Here is a 23,632-nt window from a genome sequence, read left to right on the forward strand (position 1 = left end):
TTTGGGGCTATTTTATTTCCTGAGGAGCATGAGTGAAGGTCAATCTTGTAGCAAATCAAGGGGCAAATTGATTTGAAGGCTTGCTGGTGAGTTTTGACAATAAGAGGCACTTGGATTAGTAGAGTGGATCAAAAGATCTCAGTTGTACTCCATCTAGTTGCAATGAAAGTTAGGGAGATATTGCAAGGGGCACCAATTTTGGGGCCAATAGGCTGTCCAATGTCCAAGATTAAGTGGTAACATTTGTATTTTCAGTTTATGTGAAATTTTTACTTGCTGTAATTAGTGTTAAATCAGGTTATTACCACCCTGTCCGAGAAGGAAGGCTAAGACACTGGATTGTTTCTTGCTAAGCCAAGATATACAAGATGAGCCAAGAAAGAAACAATTGCCACTAGTGGAGTGACGTGAATCATAATCACCAGCCCAATCAGAATCACTGTAAGCATGTAACAATAGTGGTCCCCCCTTGGCATAAAGCAATCCAAGAGATCTAGTACCCTGCAAGTAACGAAAGACACGCTTAACAGCTTGCCAATGTGACGTGCGTGGCTGATGCATATATTTGCTCAGGGCTGAAACTGCAAACTATATGTCCGGCCTAGTGTTGCATAGGTAAATAAGACATCCAACTGCTGGAGTATATGTGTGTATATCAAACAAATCACTATCATCATGCAATGACACCTTTAGTCCACGTTCCATTGGTGTACAGACTAGCTTGCAATCCTATAATCCAAACTTCTCAAGAAGTTTACCAATGTATCTTGACTGTGATAAACCAATACCTCTAGCATCATGTATGAACTGAATGCCCAAGTAATAATGCAAAGACCCAAAGTCTGACATGTCAAAATTTTGCTGCAAATTTTGTTTAAATGCTGAAATCCGATTAGCATGTGTCCCTGTAAGCAAGAGATCATCAACATATAGAAAAATGATCAGCATGGATTCCCCTCTTTACATACGTAAACGGTAGACTTAGATGAGCTGTTTATAAACCCTTGGCTGAGCAAAAAGGCATTGTTCTTTGCATACCAAGCTCTAGGAGCTTGTTTCAAACCATATACAGCCTTTTTCAGCTTGGAAACCAAGTGTTCCGATCCCTCAACTACAAAACCAATGGGCTGTTGTACATATACTTCCTCATGAAGTTCCCCATGTAAAAATGCAGTTTTAATATCCAACTAATGCACAGTCCATCCATAATGGGCAGCCAGAGCAATCATAGACCTGATGATCGTCATTCGGGAGGTAGGAGCAAATGTCTCCTCATAGTCAATGCCTATCTTTTGTGCATAGCCTTTAGCTACAAGCCTTGCCTTATATTTGTCAATGGATCCATCTGCATTTCGTTTCAGCTTGTAGACCCATTTTGTTCCAATGGCTTTCTTCCTAAAGGGCAAAAACACTAAATTCCATGTTTGATTCTTAGTGATAGAATCCAATTCAGCTTGCATTGCTGCCATCCAATGCACACTTTGTTGTGCATCCTCAAAACATTCAGGCTCCTCATCATCAAGTGTGCTTGCTGCCATAACAAACTCCATGGTATGTGCAGTATCATGCATACGAGCTTGCCTTCTAGTACAATCAGCCATGGATGCATCCAGATGACTATCTTTCATAGTTTGTAAATACCATCTAGGCATTTGTCTTGCCTCGTGATGACTGTGCATAAGCTCTTACCGAATTTCAGTTTCAGCACTTTGCTGATTATTCAGATTAGCCAATGGTTGATTTTTTGCATTTTCTAATGGAGCATCTGGCTGAACACTAAGTTTACTTACTGAAACTCCTGCTGAGTCACCAAATGTAATGGGTAGCAGCCCTTCAAATACATCACGGGCAACTTGATATGTGTCTAAACCAGCAAGGGATAATTCTGATTTTTCATCAAAGAGTACATTCCTACTGAACATACATCTTTTTAGAAACCAGATCATAGAGTCTGTAGCCTTTGCTCTCACTACTATATCCCACAAAACTGCATTTGACAACCTTGTTATCCAACTTTTTTTTAAGTACCTGGGGAATGTGTGCATATGCAAGACACCCAAAGGTACGAAAGTGTCCAACAGAAGGTTTCTGACTATTCCAAGCATAGAGACAGGGAACGCCCATTTTGGCGCATAGGAACGGATTAACGCGTTCCGGGAGGTACGAGCCCAGGAAACGCTGGCGAAACGTTTTCTCCCGTTCCCGCCCCCGTTCCCTGGCCGTTCCTGCCCGTTCCCTGGCCGTTCCCTGTTTGGAACGGTCGTTCCAGCCAAGGTAATTTTTAAATAAAAAAAAAAGTCGCCCGCAGCCCGCTACTCCCGCCTGTTGTGGCCCGCTACTCTTCCACCTGCGCGTGTCGCCCGCTTGCTTCTCCACGCTCCCGCTTGTCGCCCGCTCTCGCCTGTCGCCTGCCTGTCGCCCTCCTGCTTCTCCCGCTCCCGCTCCCGCTCCCGCTCCCGCTGCTCCTGCTCCTCCGCCTACTTCCGCTTCACTCACCTGCTCCGCCTGCCACATCTACCTTGCCAAGGCCGTGGGCGTGCCTACTTCTGCCCACCTGACTCTCCCACCTGCCTCTCCCGCCTACGTCGTGTGTACACACGGTACACCTCTATAGATTGCTTGGCCTGACTCCCGCCCGCGATTAGGTGAGGTCCGAGGAATCTAGATTCTCGATACACATGTTGAAATTTTGGTCGAAATTTCTGCAATTTCATTAGACTTTCAACTTTGGTTGAAATTTTTGCAATTTCATTGAACTTTGACGCATGGATGTTGAAATGTTGGCTGCAAATTTCTGTAATTTCATTGAAGTTTACTGATTATTTGTCACTTCTATATAGATGGCAGCATTGACATCTATGGGATCTTCATCATCCTTAGCAGGTACTTCGTCAACAACTGGACGAAGTCGAAGCACTACTTGGTCATGGTGGGATGAGGTAGATGCAGGGGTGCCATTGAGAGGTGGAGGGGCTCGCCCTTGGAAATGCAAACTTTGCCCTTATGCTCGCACTAGTGGGGCTGATAAAGTGAGAGCCCATCTTCTACATGAGGAGGGGAAAGAGGTGCGTTTTTGCACCAATGTATCAATTGAGAAAAGGCAGGAGTTACTTGACCGCATAGCCACTTCTTTGGGGAATTCACATGCCAGGAGGACGCCAAATATAGCAGTGGATCCAACAACATGGACTCCAAGGCCAGCAGGGCATGGTGCTTCATGCAGAAGACCACCAGGATTAGTGGCTACGCAGCCTTCTCGTGGGCCATCAATGGCAACAGGTCGTGGTGTTAAATAGAGTTCATTGCACACTTCATGGGAACCAAAGAAAAAAGAGGAAACAGATGCAGCAGTGGCATGCTTTTTTTACCATGACCATATTGCATTCAAATCAGCCAGGTCACCTTATTTTTTAAATATGGTGACAAAGATTGCAGAGTATGGACCCACGTATAAGCCCCCTTCATCAGAAACTATCAGGACTACATTGCTTCAAAAGGAGAAAGTAGCCATAGAGATTGCAACAGCAAATATTCGCAATCAATGGGCAAGAAATGGAGTGACATTGATAGCAGATGGATGGAGTGACACACGCCATAGGTCCATACATGGTGTTGTTGCATATTCTCGTGGAGATGCATACTTCATTGGTAGTCATGATGCTTCAGAGATTGGAAAGGGTGCAGATGTATTGGCATCCGAGTGGTGCGAGGCAGTGTAGGCTGTTGGGGCAGAAAATGTAGTGCAGTTTGTGGCAGATGGTGAACCTACAAACAGGGCAGCAGGAAACATTTTAATGGCAATGTATCCACATATCACCTTTAGTCCATGCATGGCGCATTGCTTGAATAACTTGTTGAAGGATATTGGGAACTTGCCATGGATTGCATCTCTTGTTGCGAAAGGCAACAAGATTATCACATTTATATGTAATCATCAGTACTTGCATGCTGAGTTTCGCAAGAGAAGTGACAAAGAACTTCTTAAATACTCGGATACACAATTTGCATATAACTTTCTTATGATTGGTTGATTGCACTATTGCAAAGGTGCAATTAGGGAGCTATTTGCTAGTGATGAGTATGAAAATTGGACTGCGGCTGCCACTGCTACTGCTGTGTTATGTAATGCATATGTTTCTGATAGAGATTTTTGGGATGAGGTTAATCGCACCAACCAAATGGTTGATCCTATTATGCACATGTTGAGGCTTGCAGATGGCATGGATCCATGCATTGGGAAGATCTATGAAGGTATGGATCGCATGATTGAGAGGTTGGAGAGTTTGGAACCAAATGCAGATAGGTATGAGCAGATCAAGGAGTTATGCATCAACAGATGGAATGAGTATGACTCTCCTATGCATGCTGCAGCATATGTGCTTGATCCTGAGTTTCAAGGAAAGATGCAAGAAAGAGACCTTGAGGTGGTCAAGGCTTGGAACACATTGCTTGTAAGGCTTTATCCCAGCCGTGAAATGCAACGCAAAATTAAAAATCAGCTCTCTGTATATCGGTAAACATTAGGGATGTTTGGTACAGAGGATGCACTAGAGGACAAGATAAATATTGGGGCTGCTTTATGGTGGGAGGACTACGGGGCAGAAGCTCCAGAGTTGCAGAGTTTGGCTATTCGTATTCTTAGCCAAACAATTAGCTCTTCTTGTTTAGAGCAACTATGGAGCTCATTCAATCACATTCACTCAAAGAAGAGAAATCGTCTTGGTACAATGAAGACGAATGACCTAGTTTATGTGAGCTCCAATCTTTGCTTGCTAGCTCGTACATTAATTGCAAAGGATGATTCTTTTATATGTTGGGAAAAAGATGACGTTGATGATGATGGTGATGATGATGGGCAGGATGTTGTTCAACAGGATGAGCATTCAGGCATAGTGGAGCCATCTTCCATGAATCAGAGCACTTAGTAGCTAGCCTTTTGGAACTTTAGAGTATTGACTTGGAAATTGGAGCTCTTGTAACTTAGATCTTTACTATTTAGGCTTTAAAGTTTAGTGCATATTTTGTGTAAAGTTTAGTGCATATTTTGTGTTTTTGCAATGCACACTTGTTACCAGTTGGACTTATGCAACATTGTTGATTACAATGTTGAATTATGAATGCGACAATCCATTGCTGGTTACAATGTTTTGAATCTTTATTATTGTTGAAACTTGATTATTATGTCTCTAGAGTCTAATTTCATGAATTATGGTTGATATGATCTCTCTCTCTAGATTCTTTTTTTTTCGTAAAAGGTAATTGTATTAATTACGAAAAAAATACAAGATTACTTGATTACAAGATACATGATGACACAAAGCCATCATGTGAAGAGGTTCTCTCTCTCTTTCTCTCTCTCTTTTTTCTGATTACAAGAGACACGAGGGCCCTAGGCCAACGTGTGGGGAATCCCCGTAGTAATGCACTAAAAAGGTTACACCAATCATGGCAATGACCCAGAGGCAATTGCCATATGCCACGGATGCAAATCCTCCCGAGGGAGCAAGTCGGAGTGTCGGATGAGATGTAGCTGCCAATGCAAGAGCCCTTTAAGCCTGGCAATATGTCGCGGTACATTAGAGGCCGAATCAAAGAGAAAAGCATTGCGCGTGGTCCAAATGTGCTAGCATCCCCAATATCTGAAAAAGTGAAATAAGATCTTCACATGCAACTGTGGCGGTGTGGGATACTTCGGGCGCACAAAAATCCAGTCGAAAGGAGTTAGCGAGGACCCCACCACCGCGCGCCAAATGTGCGACAAGATTGACCAGATATTCTTGGCGAGCGGGCAAGAGAGAAAACGATGTCGGGCCGATTCCGCCGGTGTGGTACAGAAGAAACAATTGCCATTCGAGATGCGACGCTTGGCAAGGGCCGAGGCCAGAGGAACTCTCTCTAGATTCTAAGACAAATGTTGACTCTCTCTTTCTCTCTCTCTCTCTCTCTCTCTCTCTCTCTATATATATATATATATATATATATATATATATATATATATACGGTTCCCTCCGTTCCCGTTCCCTCACTTTGGGCATTCCCCCCGTTCCAGGGGGTCCCGTTCCCGTTCCCGTTCCCCGTTCCTGGTAACTATGATTCCAAGCCTCAAAAGGTGTATCTTTAATGCTTTGGTGGGGCATTTGTTTAAAACATGGCAAGTACACATTACAGCTTCCATCCAAAAACAATGTGGCAAGCTCTTTGCTTTCAGCATACATCTAGCCATCTCCACGAGTGACCAATTCTTCCTCTTTGCAATCCCATTTCACTGTGGAGTATGAGGAGTAGCGAATTGATGAACAATGCCCTTCTACTTCAAAAAAGAATTCAGCATAGAGGACATATATTCCCCCCCTCGGTCCGAATGGAGAGTCTTTATTTTATAGCCAGATTGGTTCTCAATGAGTGCAACAAAAGCCAAGAATGCATCATACACTTTTGACTTTTTCACCAAAGAGTAGACCCAGCAGAATTGAGTAAAATCATTAATAAAAGTCACAAATAGTAACATTCTTCCAATGACTTTGTCTAGATAGGCCCACATACATCTGAATGCACTAACTCTAACCTGGGTGTGTCTCTAAAAGCAACATTACGGGGAAACGAAAACCAATGCATTTTGCCCAAAATACATTCTTTGCACAAGTGCTCTGGAGGTCTCTCTAGAAGAGGTAATCTGTCTAACATCTGTGTACACTGTAAGAGCATCAAGCTTCCAAAGTTCACATGCCCATGTGAGCATGCCATAACTCTGCCTGTATTATAGCAGGAGTAAGAGTGGATGCCAAGCACGTTGACTGATCAACTGAAAGAGCATCCAACTCATATAACCCATGACATAAAGTGCTAATCAAGACCAAAGTCATGTGTTCCTTGTCTCTCACCATACATCTGTCATCATAAAATGTGAACTGCAATCCACAACGTGCCAAAGAAGAAATAGAGAGCAGATTCTTCTTTATATCGGGCACAAACAAAGCATCCTATAGGCGGAGAATAGAGCCATCAATGGCTGTGAGCACAATCTCCCTAATACCTCTACAGGGTATGATGCATTGTTGGCACACTGTACAGACTTGCCAATTGGAGCTGCACCAACATAACCAAATAAATCTCTGTGAGATGTGATGTGCCTAGAAGCACCACTGTAAAAAAAACCAAGTGTCTGTATCCTCAGTAGAGCTAAATGCTCGATCAGCCCAAGAAGTATCATAACTGCATGTGTAAAAGCAATAGGCCTTGTCTGCAACAAAGGGCGTGGACTTAGTAGCAGTGGAAGGAGCATTAGAAACAGACATTCCTAACTCCTCCTCCTCCTTGGTGATGCGCTTTTTGCACTCAGTGATGTAGCGGCTTGGCTTCTTGCAATAATGGCATTTGCCCTTTTTGGCTTGCGTGCCCCCTTGTTTTTAACTTCCTTGTGAGGTGCTTGAAGTCCGAGAGCTCTACGGAGCATTCTTTACTTGGCTGCCTTTGCCCTTCTGTCTAGCCATAAAAGCCTGCTCAGAGGCTATGACATCCACACCACTATTTCTTCTTGTTTGCTCATCCTCTAGAAGCAAAGTGACTAACTGAAGAAAGGAAATAAGCTGCACAGGCTTAGGCGGCACTGCATAGGCGGACGGGGGCAGGAGACGGACTGCGCAGAGGGCTGAAGACGCAGGGACCAAGTGGCGGCGCAAGGCAGGAGTCGCAGGAGGATGGGCGGCGCTCCTAGACGAGCTGACGTAGGCGGTGCTTGGCGTTGTCAGGGGCGGGTGGACCAGAGGCTGTGTGGCCCGGAGCGTCAGCAGGAGCAGACGTAGGCAGCGCTGAAGGGGCTTATGAAGGCAGACCCAGGGCGTCTCCTTTTAAAGTGATGCTGGCTGACTGCACAGGAGTAGGGCAGCTCCAGAGCTGATAGTGGATAGGGGGCAGATCTGTACTGAACCGGGACTCCTGGAGGTTGAGCAGAGCTGATCTGTGCAGAACCTCAGCTCTAATACCAAATATGAGATGGAGAAAGGATCGAAGTTCAGCTCAGAGTGCAGTAGACAGTGTGGAGAGTGGAGCAAGACACCCAATGCAATAGACTGAAAGAGTGTTATCTGAAAGTACAAAGTACAACCCTTAAACCTTAGGGTTGTAGGGGGTGTTCACACCTGAACACAATAAGTGCCCGTAAGTGTGTGACATAAGCACATACGAAATAAGACAATAAGTCTGGGGGAAAAACCTCTCGTACTAAGAGTAAAAAGTACCCCAGTATCCTATTGATCACGGACACTCCTCTGTGAGCGTAGGCGTAAGTGAAAACCCAACAATGCAGGCCTCTTCGCTGATAGTTTGAGGTTGTCTCTAAAGGATGACCTACCCCCCCTCTTCGGTGGAAGAGCATTTGTAGTGTCTTTCCACCATGAAGGCTAATTGATGCATTTGCAAGCTTCTGTCACTTGTGACTATAAGTTCTTCCTATTTCGACTTAGCTGGCGTGCTGGTAATTGGAATAAACTCAGAATATGGTGTTCTCTGCCGTATCTTGCCAAGCAAGCATGGGGTACCAGTTTCCCCTTTTGGGGACTCTTTTGATTCTTACAGAAAGGCAGTTTGCAGCTGGCCACGTGACCAGTAGCAGTGTCTTTGAGGAATGGGGGCTGAACCCACAATGACACTGTCACCTGAATGAGGTATAGAAAACAGTTGCCAGATCTGGGGTCATAGATTTACGGCATAATTATCTGAATGATATAAATGATGTATACGATAATTAGTTGCAACTGCCTTCTGTTGCAAGAAGCATTTCCTGTATGAACTTATTGAAAAAGAAACTAGATGCTGCAAAGACCATTGGGCTGCCTCGTAAGCCCAGCTGCCCACTGTAAATTTCATCCTCCCACAAGATTGTCTTTTTCTAACAACATGGGATCATTGCAGGAGTTCAGTGAAACAACAATTGCCTCTTCATAACCTCACTTAGGGCTGTTCAAATAATGCCTGATTCCAGCTGATATAGTCATATGTACAAACTCCTTTGCAGTCCAATAGGTGGCTAAGCAGAGGAGGGGGAAGAAACTGTTTGAGAAAATACTTTCTTTGTAGGGTACTTACCTGAGCTTAGACGAGCTTTTTGTAAGCACACATGCATTTTACATCAATTCCACTTTATGGAGGAGTTGATGCCCACCATCTGGGGACTGGCCAGATGAATCCAAGACTTTATAAGATATGGAGACATCTTAGTTTTCAGTATTGCTTTCTCGGAAGAGCATCTGCTGTCTATGAATGAAAGGAACATAAATGCATTTTGTAAAGAAAAATTTTCACAACTGTCTATAGCTTCTCTCCTAGTCATGTTAATTCAGATACCCTTGTTGCTCTGTTGCCTAACGTCATTGGAATAACTCCTGATTTCATCTGCAGTAATTTTTTGCTATGTCTCTATTTATTGTATGAATTAAGTGAATTTTCCTCCGTGCAACATTCACAGTCATGTCTTTTATCCAGAAGCGTTGCTGGGAAGGATTTTCCAAATCATGTAATTCAACACAGAACCAAAGGGAGTTCGAGGGTGGAATTGATATAGAATTCTCTCATTCAGCTACAAGTTTCTCAGTGCCTAAAAGGGTAATGAATTAGGCAATTTTGTACTATTTCTCATTTGGGTGACTGTTAGGACCGCTGTACCAAAAAGAAGGGAGTCTCTGTTTTGTTAAGTGAAGAATTCTTGTACAATGGTAAAAGTTGATATTTAAGGTTTTAATCCACAACATTGTTTTTGCATTTGACAAGATTCTGTTTTCAGAACAGCTGTTGGAGGAGACAGATGTACAACCATGTTTGCTTTCACATCATGGCATCCCATCAACGGTGTGTGCAAGTGCATTGGATTCTATGCAGCAGATGGTGGCTGTAGGCACACAGTAAGTACAATGATTCTGTTTGTTCCTGGAAAAAGCCTCACGTAGTGTTGTATCTTTGGTTAGCTGTTTCTTAGGAACTTTCTTTCTTGGAAATCTGTTGCTCACTTTCCAGATGCCAAAGGCCTTGTAGTAACTTTCATAAATCTATTGAAAATCAGAAAGAAAGGCTAGAATGTGTCATGAGATTTAACATGCATCATTGGTATTGGGATCCATTGTCATATCAAAAATTAAAAATACAACAATGCCTAGCTTTTTAGATGATAGACAGTGAGGTATTAGTATTTACAATCAATATCTTAGAGAGGCAGCCCCTTGCGTGATCAGAGTGCAGTCGTACCTTGGGATTGAGGAGTGCCCTTTCTTGGAGAGATTTACCATGCAAGTTGCTGCCATGGTGGGGACCAGTTGCTACCATGGTAGGGGAGCAATTTGTTTTCTGGATTTAGGTTATGATATTCAGAGGAAGTGGGAGGATTCACTAGGGTTTGCAGAGGAGAAACATAGACTGCACCAACACATCTAACACACTGAGCTCAGACAAGAATGCAAATGAAGAAGAAGACGAATGAATGCTGTAATGAATGAATGGTGATTGAGGAAATAGATACAAATGTAGGCTAAATTAGCTGTCCAACAGCCACTGACTCTCGTGAGAGCATGCAGAGGGAGAGTATCAAAGAGTGTCATCCTTTGAGAATGGATCCTGAGTGCAGCAAACCAGCGACGTTGATGATGAAGGATGAATGGATGCAGAGGCAGCAAACACCATAGAAGATGCTGAAAACAAAGCTGTTACTGAATGAAGGAGGGTGTTTGAGGCAGGAGCAGGACGATGATCTTGAGCCATAGGGCAGCTGTCTGTGACAGCAAAAACACAGCCTCTAAAGTGAAAGTGACGATGATCTATATTCAGGTGAAAACTTAAAGTTGAGAGTTACAAGATTATTTTAAGGTTTTAATTCATGAATTATTAGATGCTGAAACTTATGGACTCAAGTACCAAGTATATGTTTCCAGCCATAGGCATCTCATGCATATACCGTAGTATGTAGTATGTACTATGTGCAAGTTAGAACAACAAGAGATTAGTTGTTCCAACTCCCTAGTGCTAAGCTTGTTACAAATATTAGTGTATCTGAGAGAATAGGTTGACCAATTTCTCTAACACAATCTAGATAAATAAGTGTATTCAAATCAGAAAACTTGCTTGTTAAAACTTAAAACTTAATAACTTAATTGTGTACAATGGAGTCATTTTCGGACTCCAGCCCCATCCCATTTTGTGTTACTTGTGACCATGGAAATCTTTGCCATCAACTTAGTTACTTGAGCCAACACCTTAAGAGTCACCTTTTGTACATTGGGTACTAATATTCAAATAAATTCCACCAAAAGAGAGGTTTGATCAAAGAGGCCCTTTTCTAGCATACTATGCTAGCAAAGGTTGTTCCCCTGATGACCCCCAAATCAGTGCAAATATAGGCACAAAAATGTGCTCACATGGAAACAACTTTTTGAAAATTGATACTTTGCAATTGTACCCCTTTGTCAAAAATCAAATATGAAGCAATGTAAAATGTGTAGTCAAAAAGGCTCACATTAAAAAATGTTGAAAGGAAAGGAAAGGTCAAACACCTTTTGTCTCATTCAAAAAATTGAAAGGTCCTTAGACCTTAGCCAATGTATGCAAATTTTATAATTCAAGAAAGGAAAAGGAGGTGGTTGCAGCCGTGGGATTTGGGGAGGTGGGAGGTTGAGGTGGCTACACCCTCTCTCTTCCTTTATCTTCTCCTCTCACGGTTCATTTCTCCCTCTCTCATTTTGGCACAACACTTGCCTTCTTGTTCTTGTTTCCCTCTCTTGTGCTTTCATTGCAAGATCTCATGGAGAGTGAGGAAGAGGAAGAGGGTGAGGATGGAAGACTTTCTCTCAATTTCTTGTGTGTCTTCCTCTTGTGTGTTTGGAGAGCATGGTTCTTGGTGAGAAGAAGGAGAGTTTTCTTGCAGGTTTTGTGGCCAGCAAATGTATTTGCAGCCTCTACCTAGCCGGTTCGTAGTTCTCATGGTGCCGTGGCAGGGTGCTCTTCATTTGGTGCACTGGCCGGGAAGAGGTGGCTACAAGATTTGCAAGAGGATGAGTTTGCATCTCGTTAGCACGAAGGTCTTCAGTTTTGATTGCATTCTCATGAAGAGATTTACAAGGATTAAGAAGAGGAGTTTAGTTCAACTATGACCTTAAGGTACAAAGATGAAGAAGAAGAAGACGGAAGGATTTATGGAGAGGCGGAAACTTCTTGGAAATCTGTGAGACATATGATCAAGAGAAGATGATTAGTCGGCTGTGGGTTTCGGCTCTTCACCCTCAATCTTTCCGTGCCTAATCTACTCCTAATCTGCCTATCATGCTATTTGGAAAGCCAGGCGGCTAATTAACTCTGGTGAAGGCTGGGAGACAATGCGGCGTGAACTGTCAATTCTCTATTCCAGATTTTATGGGGTTCTTATCATGTATGAGTTTCACAGCATGCTGCATTACTTGAAAAAAAAAATGCGTTGAAGAAGAAGGTGTAGCACAGAACCAAGCTCATGGCTCACCACGAGAACAACGGGTGCAACACAGGCGACTCGGACTTGCAGTTGGAGTGCATCAACATCTACTTCAACGAGGCCAGTGGTGGGCTGTGCCTCACGTGCCCTGCATTGTGCCGATGGACGTGGAGCTTCTGATACCATGGACGACGACTGCTTTTGGGGGCCTTACGACCAGACCTTCCGCCCCTACAACTTTGTTGGTGAGGCCAGGGGTGTTGGGTCTGTTCCCAGATAGACGGATCCATGCCTTATGCCTCATTAGCGACACCTTCTTGCCCCTATCAAACGATCAAGCGACCCTCTGATCTGCACCTCAAGTTCTTCTCTTCTCGTCTGTGCGTCTGTTACAATTCCATCGTCTTATCCATCCAAAATTCACGCTTTAATCAATAATCTTTTGAACAAATCCCTTCTTGATGATGGTTCATATGCATACTTTTCTAAACCTTAAGTCACACCTTCTTTTACCAAGCCTATTCTCTAGTATACACAAAGTATTTCCATAAATTTCCTTCTAGCTTTTGTTTTATTCTTAATATTACCTCCTTTTCTTTTCTTTTCTAAAACAACTGGGTGGAATACATCATGGTCATATCTTTTGTGAGGGTATGCAGTACGGTTATATATTTTTCGGGTTTTCCTTATGAGCTTTATGATGTGGTTGCTTTTTCTTTCTATCCTAAGTGTGAAATTGTTCTTGTATGCAAAATTGTTGAAGAGCCCTATTTTTCGAGTTTTGTTTGGTGTGCTTTATAACCTAGGCTCAACGTCCTAGTTGTGATCTATTTTGTGTGTTATTTCCCTCCAAATCCAATGACAATTCAAAGAAGATTGAAGAAAAGAAATGAAGACTGAAGACTAATGATGAAGATGAAGATTTGTCCAAGCTGATTGTGGTTCTTCTTCAATTTTGTTCGCGGGGACGCTTCACACTTAAGCGTGGGAGGAATGATGACCCCCAAATCAGTGCAAATATAGGCACAAAAATGTGCTCACATGGAAACAACTTTTTGAAAATTGATACTTTGCAATTGTACCCCTTTGTCAAAAATCAAATATGAAGCAATGTAAAATGTGTAGTCAAAAAGGCTCACATTAAAAAATGTTGAAAGGAAAGGAAAGGTCAAACACCTTTTGTCTCATTCAAAAAATTGAAAGGTCCTTAGACCTTAGCCAATGTATGCAAATTTTATAATTCAAGAAAGGAAAAGGAGGTGGTTGCAGCCGTGGGATTTGGGGAGGTGGGAGGTTGAGGTGGTTACACCCTCTCTCTTCCTTTATCTTCTCCTCTCACGGTTCATTTCTCTCTCTCTCATTTTGGCACAACACTTGCCTTCTTGTTCTTGTTTCCCTCTCTTGTGCTTTCATTGCAAGATCTCATGGAGAGTGAGGAAGAGGAAGAGGGTGAGGATGGAAGACTTTCTCTCAATTTCTTGTGTGCCTTCCTCTTGTGTGTTTGGAGAGCATGGTTCTTGGTGAGAAGAAGGAGAGTTTTCTTGCAGGTTTTGTGGCCAGCAAATGTATTTGCAGCCTCTACCTAGCCGGTTCGTAGTTCTCATGGTGCCGTGGCAGGGTGCTCTTCATTTGGTGCACTGGCCGGGAAGAGGAAATGAAGCACTGGCCGGGAAGAGGTGGCTACAAGATTTGCAAGAGGATGAGTTTGCATCTCGTTAGCACGAAGGTCACAGGGCTGTCACCTTTGTATTTCTTCCATGTGACCTGTTGGCCTCAAGCAATGTTTTTTGGACAGTGTTCTACGTTCTTTGCATAGGCAATGATAACTTTGAAATGTCCAGACCCTGTGCAACCAGACTAGATGGGTTGGACATGATCCATCTACCCATGTGGGCAAGTGGGCTAAAATGCACAAATTACTGATTCCGTGAAGAGCAAAAGAATGCTCACAAGAACCTTTAGAAAAGCAAGGTATGAGATACAAGAATGTGGAGTCATAGGACTGGTGCCAATTTTTGAGGAGGTTGACGCCGGGGTCAAGGACACCTAGAGGTAGAGCCCACACGGACACTCAGCCAGGTAGCAGTGCAGAGCAGGGGACCAAGGCAGCGACCAATCAGCAGAGGTGAAGAACTCCAGGCGATGGTCAACAGCAGCTAATGTGTGCAGCAGGTGTCAGCTTAAGCATCAGGTCTCCACTTCTTCCATCTTTAGCTCTATAGCTAATTGAGTCATGAATGTATGCTACTTGTCCTTAGGCTAAGTACATTTTGGACTTTACCTCTTCTCTGTCTTCTTGTGCTATACATCTTTGCCATACATTTTCTCCTTTAGCTTTGCATTCATTCATAGCTTAGCACCAAAGCTAATATGACCCATATACAGATTCTAATCTCTTCTAGCACCTATGTGCTAGTTTTTTATGTCAGTCTAGGACTAAAATTACAGGTATCCACTTGACTTGACACAGCTGGAGGCACAGTTTTCAGCTGTCCCATGCTAGCCCCATGTTCTCTCTTAGTTGAGCCCTACTTCTTACTGCCATGGAGGCTTCCCCTCGTGAGGTCAAGATTTAGGCATCTCTTGATGCTACCACAATGGTTGCTTCTCCAATATAGCTTTTCTGACTGAGGTGCTTCTATTCCATCTTCTTCTTTATCAGGTTCATGGCATCAACATCGACATCCATGATTTCAGAGGGGGTTGTTTGCCCCACATGGTACATTTAGGTTTCAGCTTGTCTTCCTTGCCTTCAATATTGGCATCCCAAGGAACTCTCCCAGTGGCACCTTGTTGCATGAGCTTACCCCTCATTGCGTTACCGATGTGTACTTGGAACAAATGAAAATGTATAATTGTAGGTATCCCTCCAAATAAAACTCCGTGCATTGTGTAGCATGATTCTCCTTATTGGACCCTTGATTGTGATCTTGTACTTTGGGTTTCACTTTAGTCTTTGATGAACTATTTACAAAGTCAAATAAAAAAGCTTCAAAGGAATAAAATAAAACAAAAGAAAAACCTAAGTCTCGCATGAGTATTCATCACCTTTGCAATCATTGCAGGCTCTTGGATAGTTCATCGCTACACAATTGATCTCTTGTCTTGATTTCACCAGGGTAACCATGTGGGTGACTCAAACATAAGTGATGGCCTCTAATCTAAGAGCTGTCACCTTAAAGCTCCAACTTCAAGCTCTACAGCTCTCAACTTCTTTTCCTCTTCCTCTCTCTTACACCTTCACTTCCTTTACCTCCTTTCTCTTCCCTCATAGCCTCTCCTTGACATATCTTACCACCTCCACTTCGTCTACCTCCTCTCTCTTCAGTTCATTTCTTATATTTAATAAGTCAACCCTTAATTTCGTATTTATGTTTAAAATGAGCATATAAAACACCTATTTTATTTGAAGAGTTTTTGTGTATGTTTAGTACTCCACGAATTCCGTATCTTGCCTGACTAGTCTAGCCATAAATTTAGAAAATAGTTTCACAACTGGAAATTTGTGGGACAGTGCACAATTTTCAAAAGCAAGCATAGACTTCTTTCTTCGAGTGCTATCAATTGCTATAAAAAGTTATGTAGACATAAAACGCACAACCTAAGAAAATTTCAGCATCAAAATTGTTGAATGAAATAGTGAGTTTGTAAGAAACGATTAAGAGACTCCTATTAGAAAGTAGGGGCAAGCTAGATTAAAACAGTAAGGCATATTGGACCAATTTGTTGTAACTTTTCCCCATTTGATTTGCTATAGTCAAAGTAACTCTCCTTGTCCGAATGTTTGTCCATGCACTTTCAGCACTGCAAGTAATCTCTTTAGATAGAATTCAGTGATGGATGGAATTCTGTACTACAGGAATGGCAGAATTAAGATATTTGGTCATGCGAGGGTTGAAGCTCTCCTTCAGACCGCTAAACAAGTTCGCATTAGGTTGTTGCAGGTAGGTGATAACTTTCAATGCTATGAAGAGTAGTATATTTTTAGAAAAACTGAATGCAGAGTTGCATCCATATTTGAAAATGTTTATATTTGGTTGGACTGATGTATACAAACATTTGTCAAAATGTTCCCGGGAATAGTGCAGTTCATGAGGAAAAAGACCTTTTAAGTTTCAGGAGAGAAAAAATTGTATGAACAGAATGTTCTCTAACTTTTAACTGTGAAAAAGGTGATACAGAATAACTTATATTAATGATTAATGTCATAAAACAGATTGGTGTAACGCATTTATGCCCTTCATCTTTAGTTATTAATCTTTGAGATCTCTATACCCTATGTTCTTTTTGGGTACCTCTTCTTAAGTCAATCATCAAATATAAGCATACATCATAAGTTGATTGTCTTAAAGACAACAAAAATAAATGAATGGGGAAGCCATACAACTCCTACAATGGCACAATGAAGAGATTGTGGCATGCTACGAATATCTACAAGCTGAAATGGAGAAAATCGTGCCATTTAGATTCACCTTTCAACTTTACATCAAGTGTGAGTACCTTTCCCTTATGCTGAATAGTGATCTTTTTTGCAGAAGAATCAGTCACTGCATGCATACGGTGACACCATGGCATACCAAGCAATATATCACAACCCTCAAGTGGAGCAATGAAGAACTCTTTATTTTGCCCCATGCTATGCACAACTCAGTAGCATCATCATTGAGCTGATCACTAACAACATCAGGCACCAATCCCACTGATGTTTTGGGCTTATTTCCTTTAGAATCTCCTTGATTTTCTGATTTTCCGGCTTGTTGCCTATTGGGACAGTCCCTTGCGATGTGACCCTCCTGTTCACAAATAAAACATTTATTTGTAGCCATCAATTCCCTATGTTGTGCCAATGTTTTCGAGCCCTTTCTTTGTTGTCTTGGCCTCTTTTCAGGCTGATTTTCAGTTCTGCCCCTTTTCTCAGCCTTAAACAACTTTTTATTCGGTTTCTCCCCACTCTCTAGGAAGCCTGAATCCTTCCCATGCAGCAAAGCATCGGTTGTAGCAGCAGTCTCTATAAGCTGAGACATGCTAGACACGGTGGATTTAATGCAAAAATCCCTGATTCATTTGGGCAGCCCACGGACATATTTTTCCACTTGCTCATGAAGGGGTACGGGGCAATAAAAAGTAATAGGCAGCAATGCATCCCAAAACTTCTTATTATATTGCTCCAAATTCTTACATTCCTTAGCATCCAGCTTATTCCAAGCTGTCATGATGTCCATCTCAAAGGTACTTGTCAACCGATTCGATGCAAACATTTGCTTGAATTGTACCCACGTCAACGGTGCTCTATCTTGCATCAAAAGAGTGGACCACCATTGTAATGCATTTCCTTTCAAGAAAGTGGCTGCCTTTCGAATCTTTGAGGACTTTGTGAAGTTCCCCCCTGAATAGGCTACATCAAACTGCTGAATGAAAGTCAAAGCTTTCAGCCTATCTTGTACACCATTGAAGGACTCAAACTTCACTTTTTTTCCACACTCATCATAGTCTTTTGCTGCCCCTTTGGGTGTCAAGTTGTCATACACTGGCTGTTGCAAAAAGGATGCATTTGCTGAATTTACATTAAAAGCAACTCCAAACAGAGCATTTGCATGACCAACATTCATTCCTTGAGCCCCATAAGCATTCGGGGGTGCAGATGGAGTACCAAACATGCTATTTTGTGCCCCAGGCATCAAGCCAATGCTGCCATACATAGGGTTTTGCATATTTCCAGCCATACCTGAATACGTTGGCCTTGCACACCATGCATTGGTTTCTGCATACCATTGGGATTTGTGCCATACATTCCCGTATCCGGTTCTTGTCCAACCATAGCATGAAAAATCGTGCTTCCACTAAAATATCCTGGCTGCCCCATCATAGCATGCATGCCTGGCTGTCCAAAATCCATTGGATTGCCATTTCCATGATGGCCTTGCATTTGCATTCCTTGCCCCGTAGGTACCAACTGTTTTATTTCATTAGCATCTTTGGGAGCTTCAAATGAAGGGTTTGGCATTATCTTCGATGCATCTTGCTGTTCCGAAGGTGTAGAAGACGTCTTCTTCTTCTTGCCTAGGTTGTCCTTCTTTGGAGCATTCAAAAATTGGGTAAATTGAGGATCCTTTGCAATTCAGCAAAGAGATTTGCTGTTGTCCTCATCCGATTCTTAAACTGGTTATCAAATTCCTCTTCACTTTGCTGGTCATCAGTCTCCTTATGCCTTGAAGGCCATGCATCTTGCCCAATAGCAACATTTTCAGCTTGCTATTCATAATCTGAGCCTTGTCCAAGGTCAGACATTGCATTTCCTTCATTCCCATGTGAACCTTCATACTGAGAGGCATCATCATTGCTTGAGTCCATCTCATTGTATGAAGACATATTGCTGTAATTTCTCAGCTGAGAGTAAAAATCAGCACTAGCACAAAGCTTTGGCTTGCAATCAGGTGCCTCGGGCCCACCAAATCAAGGGATTGAGTGGTGTCCCGGAAACGGAACCATGTAACCAGCCTTCCTTCCGTGGATGGGTGGTAAATCCCTGATTACAACTAAATTACAGCAGCAAACAATTAATGTAAATTTGAAAATACAAGTTTACCTACTGATCTTGGACAATGCATACCCGATTGGCCCCAAAATTGGTGCCCCTTTCGGTATTTCTTTAGCTTTATTGAAGAATAAGTTGAATTACAACGGGATTCTCCCAATCCCTTTCGGTATTCCAACTCCCCTTGCTGTGATGAATCACCAGCAAGTCTTTAATCCGATTTGACCCTTGATTCGGGCAATCAATTGGCCCTCATCTGCTTTGATGGAAATTGAAAATGCCCCAAATTGATTTATTCGCCGGTCCCTCCACTTGAATAGGCTAAAAACAGCTTTAGCCCTGTTTAATCCAAGTCTTGGAGCTTCCAATTTCTGGCACGATTCTCGCGGCTGCTGGTAAACCTTAATTTCTGCTACATATTAGGGTTTTACAAGAGAGAAATCAGAAATTTCTCAGCCTCCAAGGGTCCAAATGCTGAGATCTTCGGAGTAAGGCTGTGAAATGGTTGGGAGATGAGAGGGAAAGCTGTAGAGAGAAAATTCAGAGTTTTGTCGTAAAGAATGACAGAAAATCAGTCAAATGTAGCTGCTGCCCTACTACAATAACTTGTACATGCAAATAACTGAAGAAAATCAGTCTTTTATAGTTGCTGCCCTGCCTCAATAGCTTGTAGATTCTGTCTCTGTTGTTGATTGGTCTTCTCCTGTCCCTGGCAGCCTTAGAAGGTCCTCCAATGGCTGCAAATCAGACCAATAGCCTCCTCTCTCTCTCCCTTGTAGGCTAAATTTATAGAAATGCTTCTCTCCAGCCTCTAAAGACGGTTTTCAGTCTTGCATGGGCATTTTTGACAAGTGGCAGCCTTCCCAAATGATTTTTCCAGCATTTTTCATAATTGAATATTAATTTTTAGTCTTTAAATATTAAAAATTAATCTAATAATTATTTTGGTGCCCTGAAAAATAATATGACTAGCCAATACTTAAATTGGCTAGGGAACTTCCATTCTCGAGTGTCTCTGCGCCATCTTTGACCATCAGATTGGCATTAGGTACCATTAAATGCCACTTCTCTAGTGTCACCAATTGACACTTATGGCCAAATGGATGACCTAGGCCAACAATTGGTGCCAAATACCACCAATTACCTGTGTGGCACAACTTATAGCAACTTTTGCCTTTGACATCGTGTGATTTCTTCGGGTTCCAGGCTCATAAATTTACTTTAATCCCAGTTGCACCTCACATGTGCAACATTTACTTAATCATGTGATTAAAAATTAATCCACATATTAAGTGAGGTTTCAAAAATACATGTCCTCATGACACCTAGGGTAGTCTGTTGTAAGATGTCCAATCATCCTCTAAGTGAAGCACTAGCTTGGGAATTTTGTGTATGTGACATGTTGGGTGAGAGAATCCCTATGGACGAAGAGAATCTTGTTGGTCCAAGGAAGGGAATGTAAGGACTTTGTGGAAATGATAAATCGAACCGATGGTTATCTATATGGGCTTTTCGAGACTGTGCCGGTAAATGTGTTTTCTCTTACGATGACATGCCCGAATGGGCTGGCAATCTTGGGGAGGTATGTCGTGAAATACTCATTGAGGCAAGGAAAAGAGATGGTGATGGTAGTACCATCTCCGAGTGATGAGTAGTCTCGGCCCTGCATCCATCTGTCAAAGCATGGCACTGAGGATCTAACATCAAGGGGGTTGGTAGCAAACACTACCTCTATTTGCTCGGGCAAGCCAAACTAGAGCTTGAAGCACCCCTTCCCCTTAGGTACCACTCATGTGACCTTGGCAGGAGTGTCGGTAAGAGCTGTGACTAGATGGAGTCCCTGAGAATGCGAATGGGCAGGCAATCTCCAACCAATTTGTAGGCTAGAGAAGATGCCTCATGGGCTGTCACTTTGTCCTTGGAGTTAAGCAAATCAGTGGGTAGGTATGGGGGGTGGATGCATTGAAGCCCCCCTTGGTGGTGGTTGGGGACTAGTTCCAATCTCGTGCAATGCACTAGCTCCATGTGACTTTGGTGCTGTCTTTGACTGGATGATTGGTACCAAGCTGTGCTCTAGTAATTTTGGCACTTGAATGAGGGGATGTGCCGAAGTAGGGGAGACAAATGCAGCTTGAGTGAGGAATTGAATGAAGGCTGTGAGGGTGTATGAAGAAGCTGAGGATACCATATGTGAGGGTGGATGTTGTTAGCCAAACTCTTCTTGATAAGATAACATCTTTCCTTTTGAAATATGGAAATGTTTTTGCTAGTTGGACAAGAATCTTTTAGAGTAATTACATCCATTGGTCAACATTAGATCCCTCTAACGAACAAGAGATAGAAAAGATGCTAGAAGCGAACATCACGTGCCTGATACATAACTGAGAATGGCTCTCCCCGATAGTCGTCATTCCTAAAAGGAAGATCCATAAGATCAGATTATGTGTCGAATATTGATCACTCAATGAGGCCACAATAAAGGATGGCTTTTCCCTTCCCTTTACAAATAGAGTCTTGGAGGATGTAGCACGCCTTGCTTTGTATAGTTTCATTGGCTACAATCAAATCTCTATCTTCCCCATAGATAGGGCAAAGGTTGCAATTATTACACCATGGGGAACCTTCATGTACAATAAGATGGCTTCTGGGCTAGCTATTGCTCTACTTACATTCCAGAGAGCTAAGCATATTGTATTCAACCCTTTCCTAAACGCCTTCTTGAGGGAATCCTTGAATGACTTCTCAGTTTTCTTAGTTGCACCTAATACACCCAAAGAAGAAGCTTTGGATGAACAATTGGATCAGCTAAGGTTAGTCTTCAAGAAGTGCGTGGAAATTGTTCTCCAACTCCATCCATTCAAGTGCCACTTTTTGGCTCTCTTGGGCTATAATTTCCTTTAGCTATTGTTGGGACTTGAAAAAGATATTTCCATCCTCAGACTTCTGGTCCCAACAATAGCTAAAGGAGTCCAAATCTTCCTTAATCACAATGGCTACCAGAGAAGGTTTGTGTTACAATATTGCATCATCTCCAATCCACTCTCAAGGCTTAGTAAACCCTCCATCCCCTTCATATGGACACCTAGTGCCGCTCAAGCTTTTCATTATCTTAAATCTAGATAGTTAGCATCCATACTAGTCCTTGTAGATTGGCAAAATTTTTTTCACATACACACAGATGCTAGTCTCCACATTGTAGATGCAATATTGACTTAGCATGTCGCAAACCTCAACATGGATCACCCCATTTGTTACTCTAGAGATGTTGCATCTCTAAAAAGAAAAATTACTCCACTATAGAAAGAGAAGGCTTGGAAATTTTATATTGTTGTCAAAAGTTTAGACACTATCATCTAGGTACACACTTCATAACACTTTCCTATCACCAGCCCCTGAAGTTCTCGCTAAACAAATTCCAAGGCGGTGAGAAGAGTCAAGTGCTGACTTTTGCTATTATGGGAATGGGATTTTGAGATTGGGATTTGTTTTGACAAACACAATGTCATAGAGGATCATTTGTCAAGGGTGTAAATTGGCGAACCAACTATATGTATAAATGATGAAATTCCTAACAATGCTTTTATTTCTAGTTTCCTCTTGCTTCTACCTGATGGAAGCCATTACAGCATGGTTTGCCAACATTATAACACTATTTCCTAAAGGCGAATTTCTGGAGTGGAGCGCATGACCCCTTAGGAAAAAAGGCGGCTCTTGATAAAAAACCATTCTTTTCAATTCTCTAGTGGCTATCTTTATTGTCTAGCTCATGATGAAGTGCTTCGTTGTTGGGTCCTATCCCATGAAATTCTTGCACTTATTGGAGCAGCCTATGAAGGTCTAGGAGGTGTTCATTACCTTGGACCAAGCTTGCAACACGTGTCAATGATGCGGGTGTAAACCTACATCCATCAACCAATCCCTTGCACACAAGATTGGGCTATGCCACCCTTTGAAGAATGGGTTCTCGACTTTGTGGGAAAGATTACTAGTGCATCTTCTTTCTTAGCCAAGAAATATGCTTTTGTGGCTATAGACTATGGAACTACATGGGCTGAAGTTATAGCATCTAAAGATAACACAACAAGATCCAATAACGAAATTCTTGTCTCTCAATAGTTTTAGTTGCTCTGGATGTCCTCTAGAAATAATCTCTAACTCAGGCTGCCATTTCATAAATGAAACTTAGTATCCTACTTGCTAAATAAAGAGTCTTCACCAAAATTCTTGTGCTTACTACCCTTGAGGCTTGGGCAAATGAATAGGCTAAAAGCATTGATAAGGTGCTATGTAAACTCTTGCTCAAGACTTGCTACAACTTCTCCACCACTTGAGATGAGGCTTTAGTTGGAGCTTTGTGGGCTTTTTGCACCACTTTCAAAGCAACAACGTTAACAAGTCCCTTCCAGCTCACCTTTGGAATAGAGGCCATCTTGCCTTTTGAATTTTCTCACAAAAGTTCCAAAACATTCACATGTGACACTGTAGTTTGTTCTCCTTACATCACTGCCTCATTCTTTTGTTAGTGACCTTCAACTATGAAAAACTCCCCGTGTTCTTGCTAGAGCATTGTCAAGGTAAAGCTGTTGAAAGGACTAGTGGACTAAGAGGTGGAAATTTTAGATGCAAGGTGTAGCGATTCGGGGCACAACAAG

The 23,632-nt window shown here is 42.3% G+C and overlaps 1 protein-coding gene across 4 annotated transcripts in view; it reads left to right on the plus strand.

Annotated features, from left to right (window-relative positions):
• LOC148028309 (uncharacterized) overlaps positions 1 to 23,632 on the plus strand; it is a 185,535-nt gene that overhangs the window by 42,142 nt on the left and 119,761 nt on the right. For 2 of the 4 annotated variants that reach the window (XM_087690114.1, XM_087690116.1), the window contains exons 2-4: positions 9,481 to 9,600; positions 9,784 to 9,896; positions 16,305 to 16,389. In XM_087690114.1, coding sequence (XP_087546240.1) covers positions 9,481 to 9,600; positions 9,784 to 9,896; positions 16,305 to 16,389 — 318 coding nt within the window. Of the gene's footprint in view, positions 1 to 9,463; positions 9,601 to 9,778; positions 9,897 to 16,304; positions 16,390 to 23,632 lie in introns of those variants that run through there. The other 2 variants (XM_087690115.1, XM_087690117.1) reach the window with 2 other exon arrangements.

This window comes from Lygodium microphyllum, chromosome 12 (assembly GCF_053477565.2).
Source record: "Lygodium microphyllum isolate KBCC chromosome 12, Lygodium_microphyllum_v1.1.10, whole genome shotgun sequence".
NCBI classification, from domain to species: domain Eukaryota; kingdom Viridiplantae; phylum Streptophyta; class Polypodiopsida; order Schizaeales; family Lygodiaceae; genus Lygodium; species Lygodium microphyllum.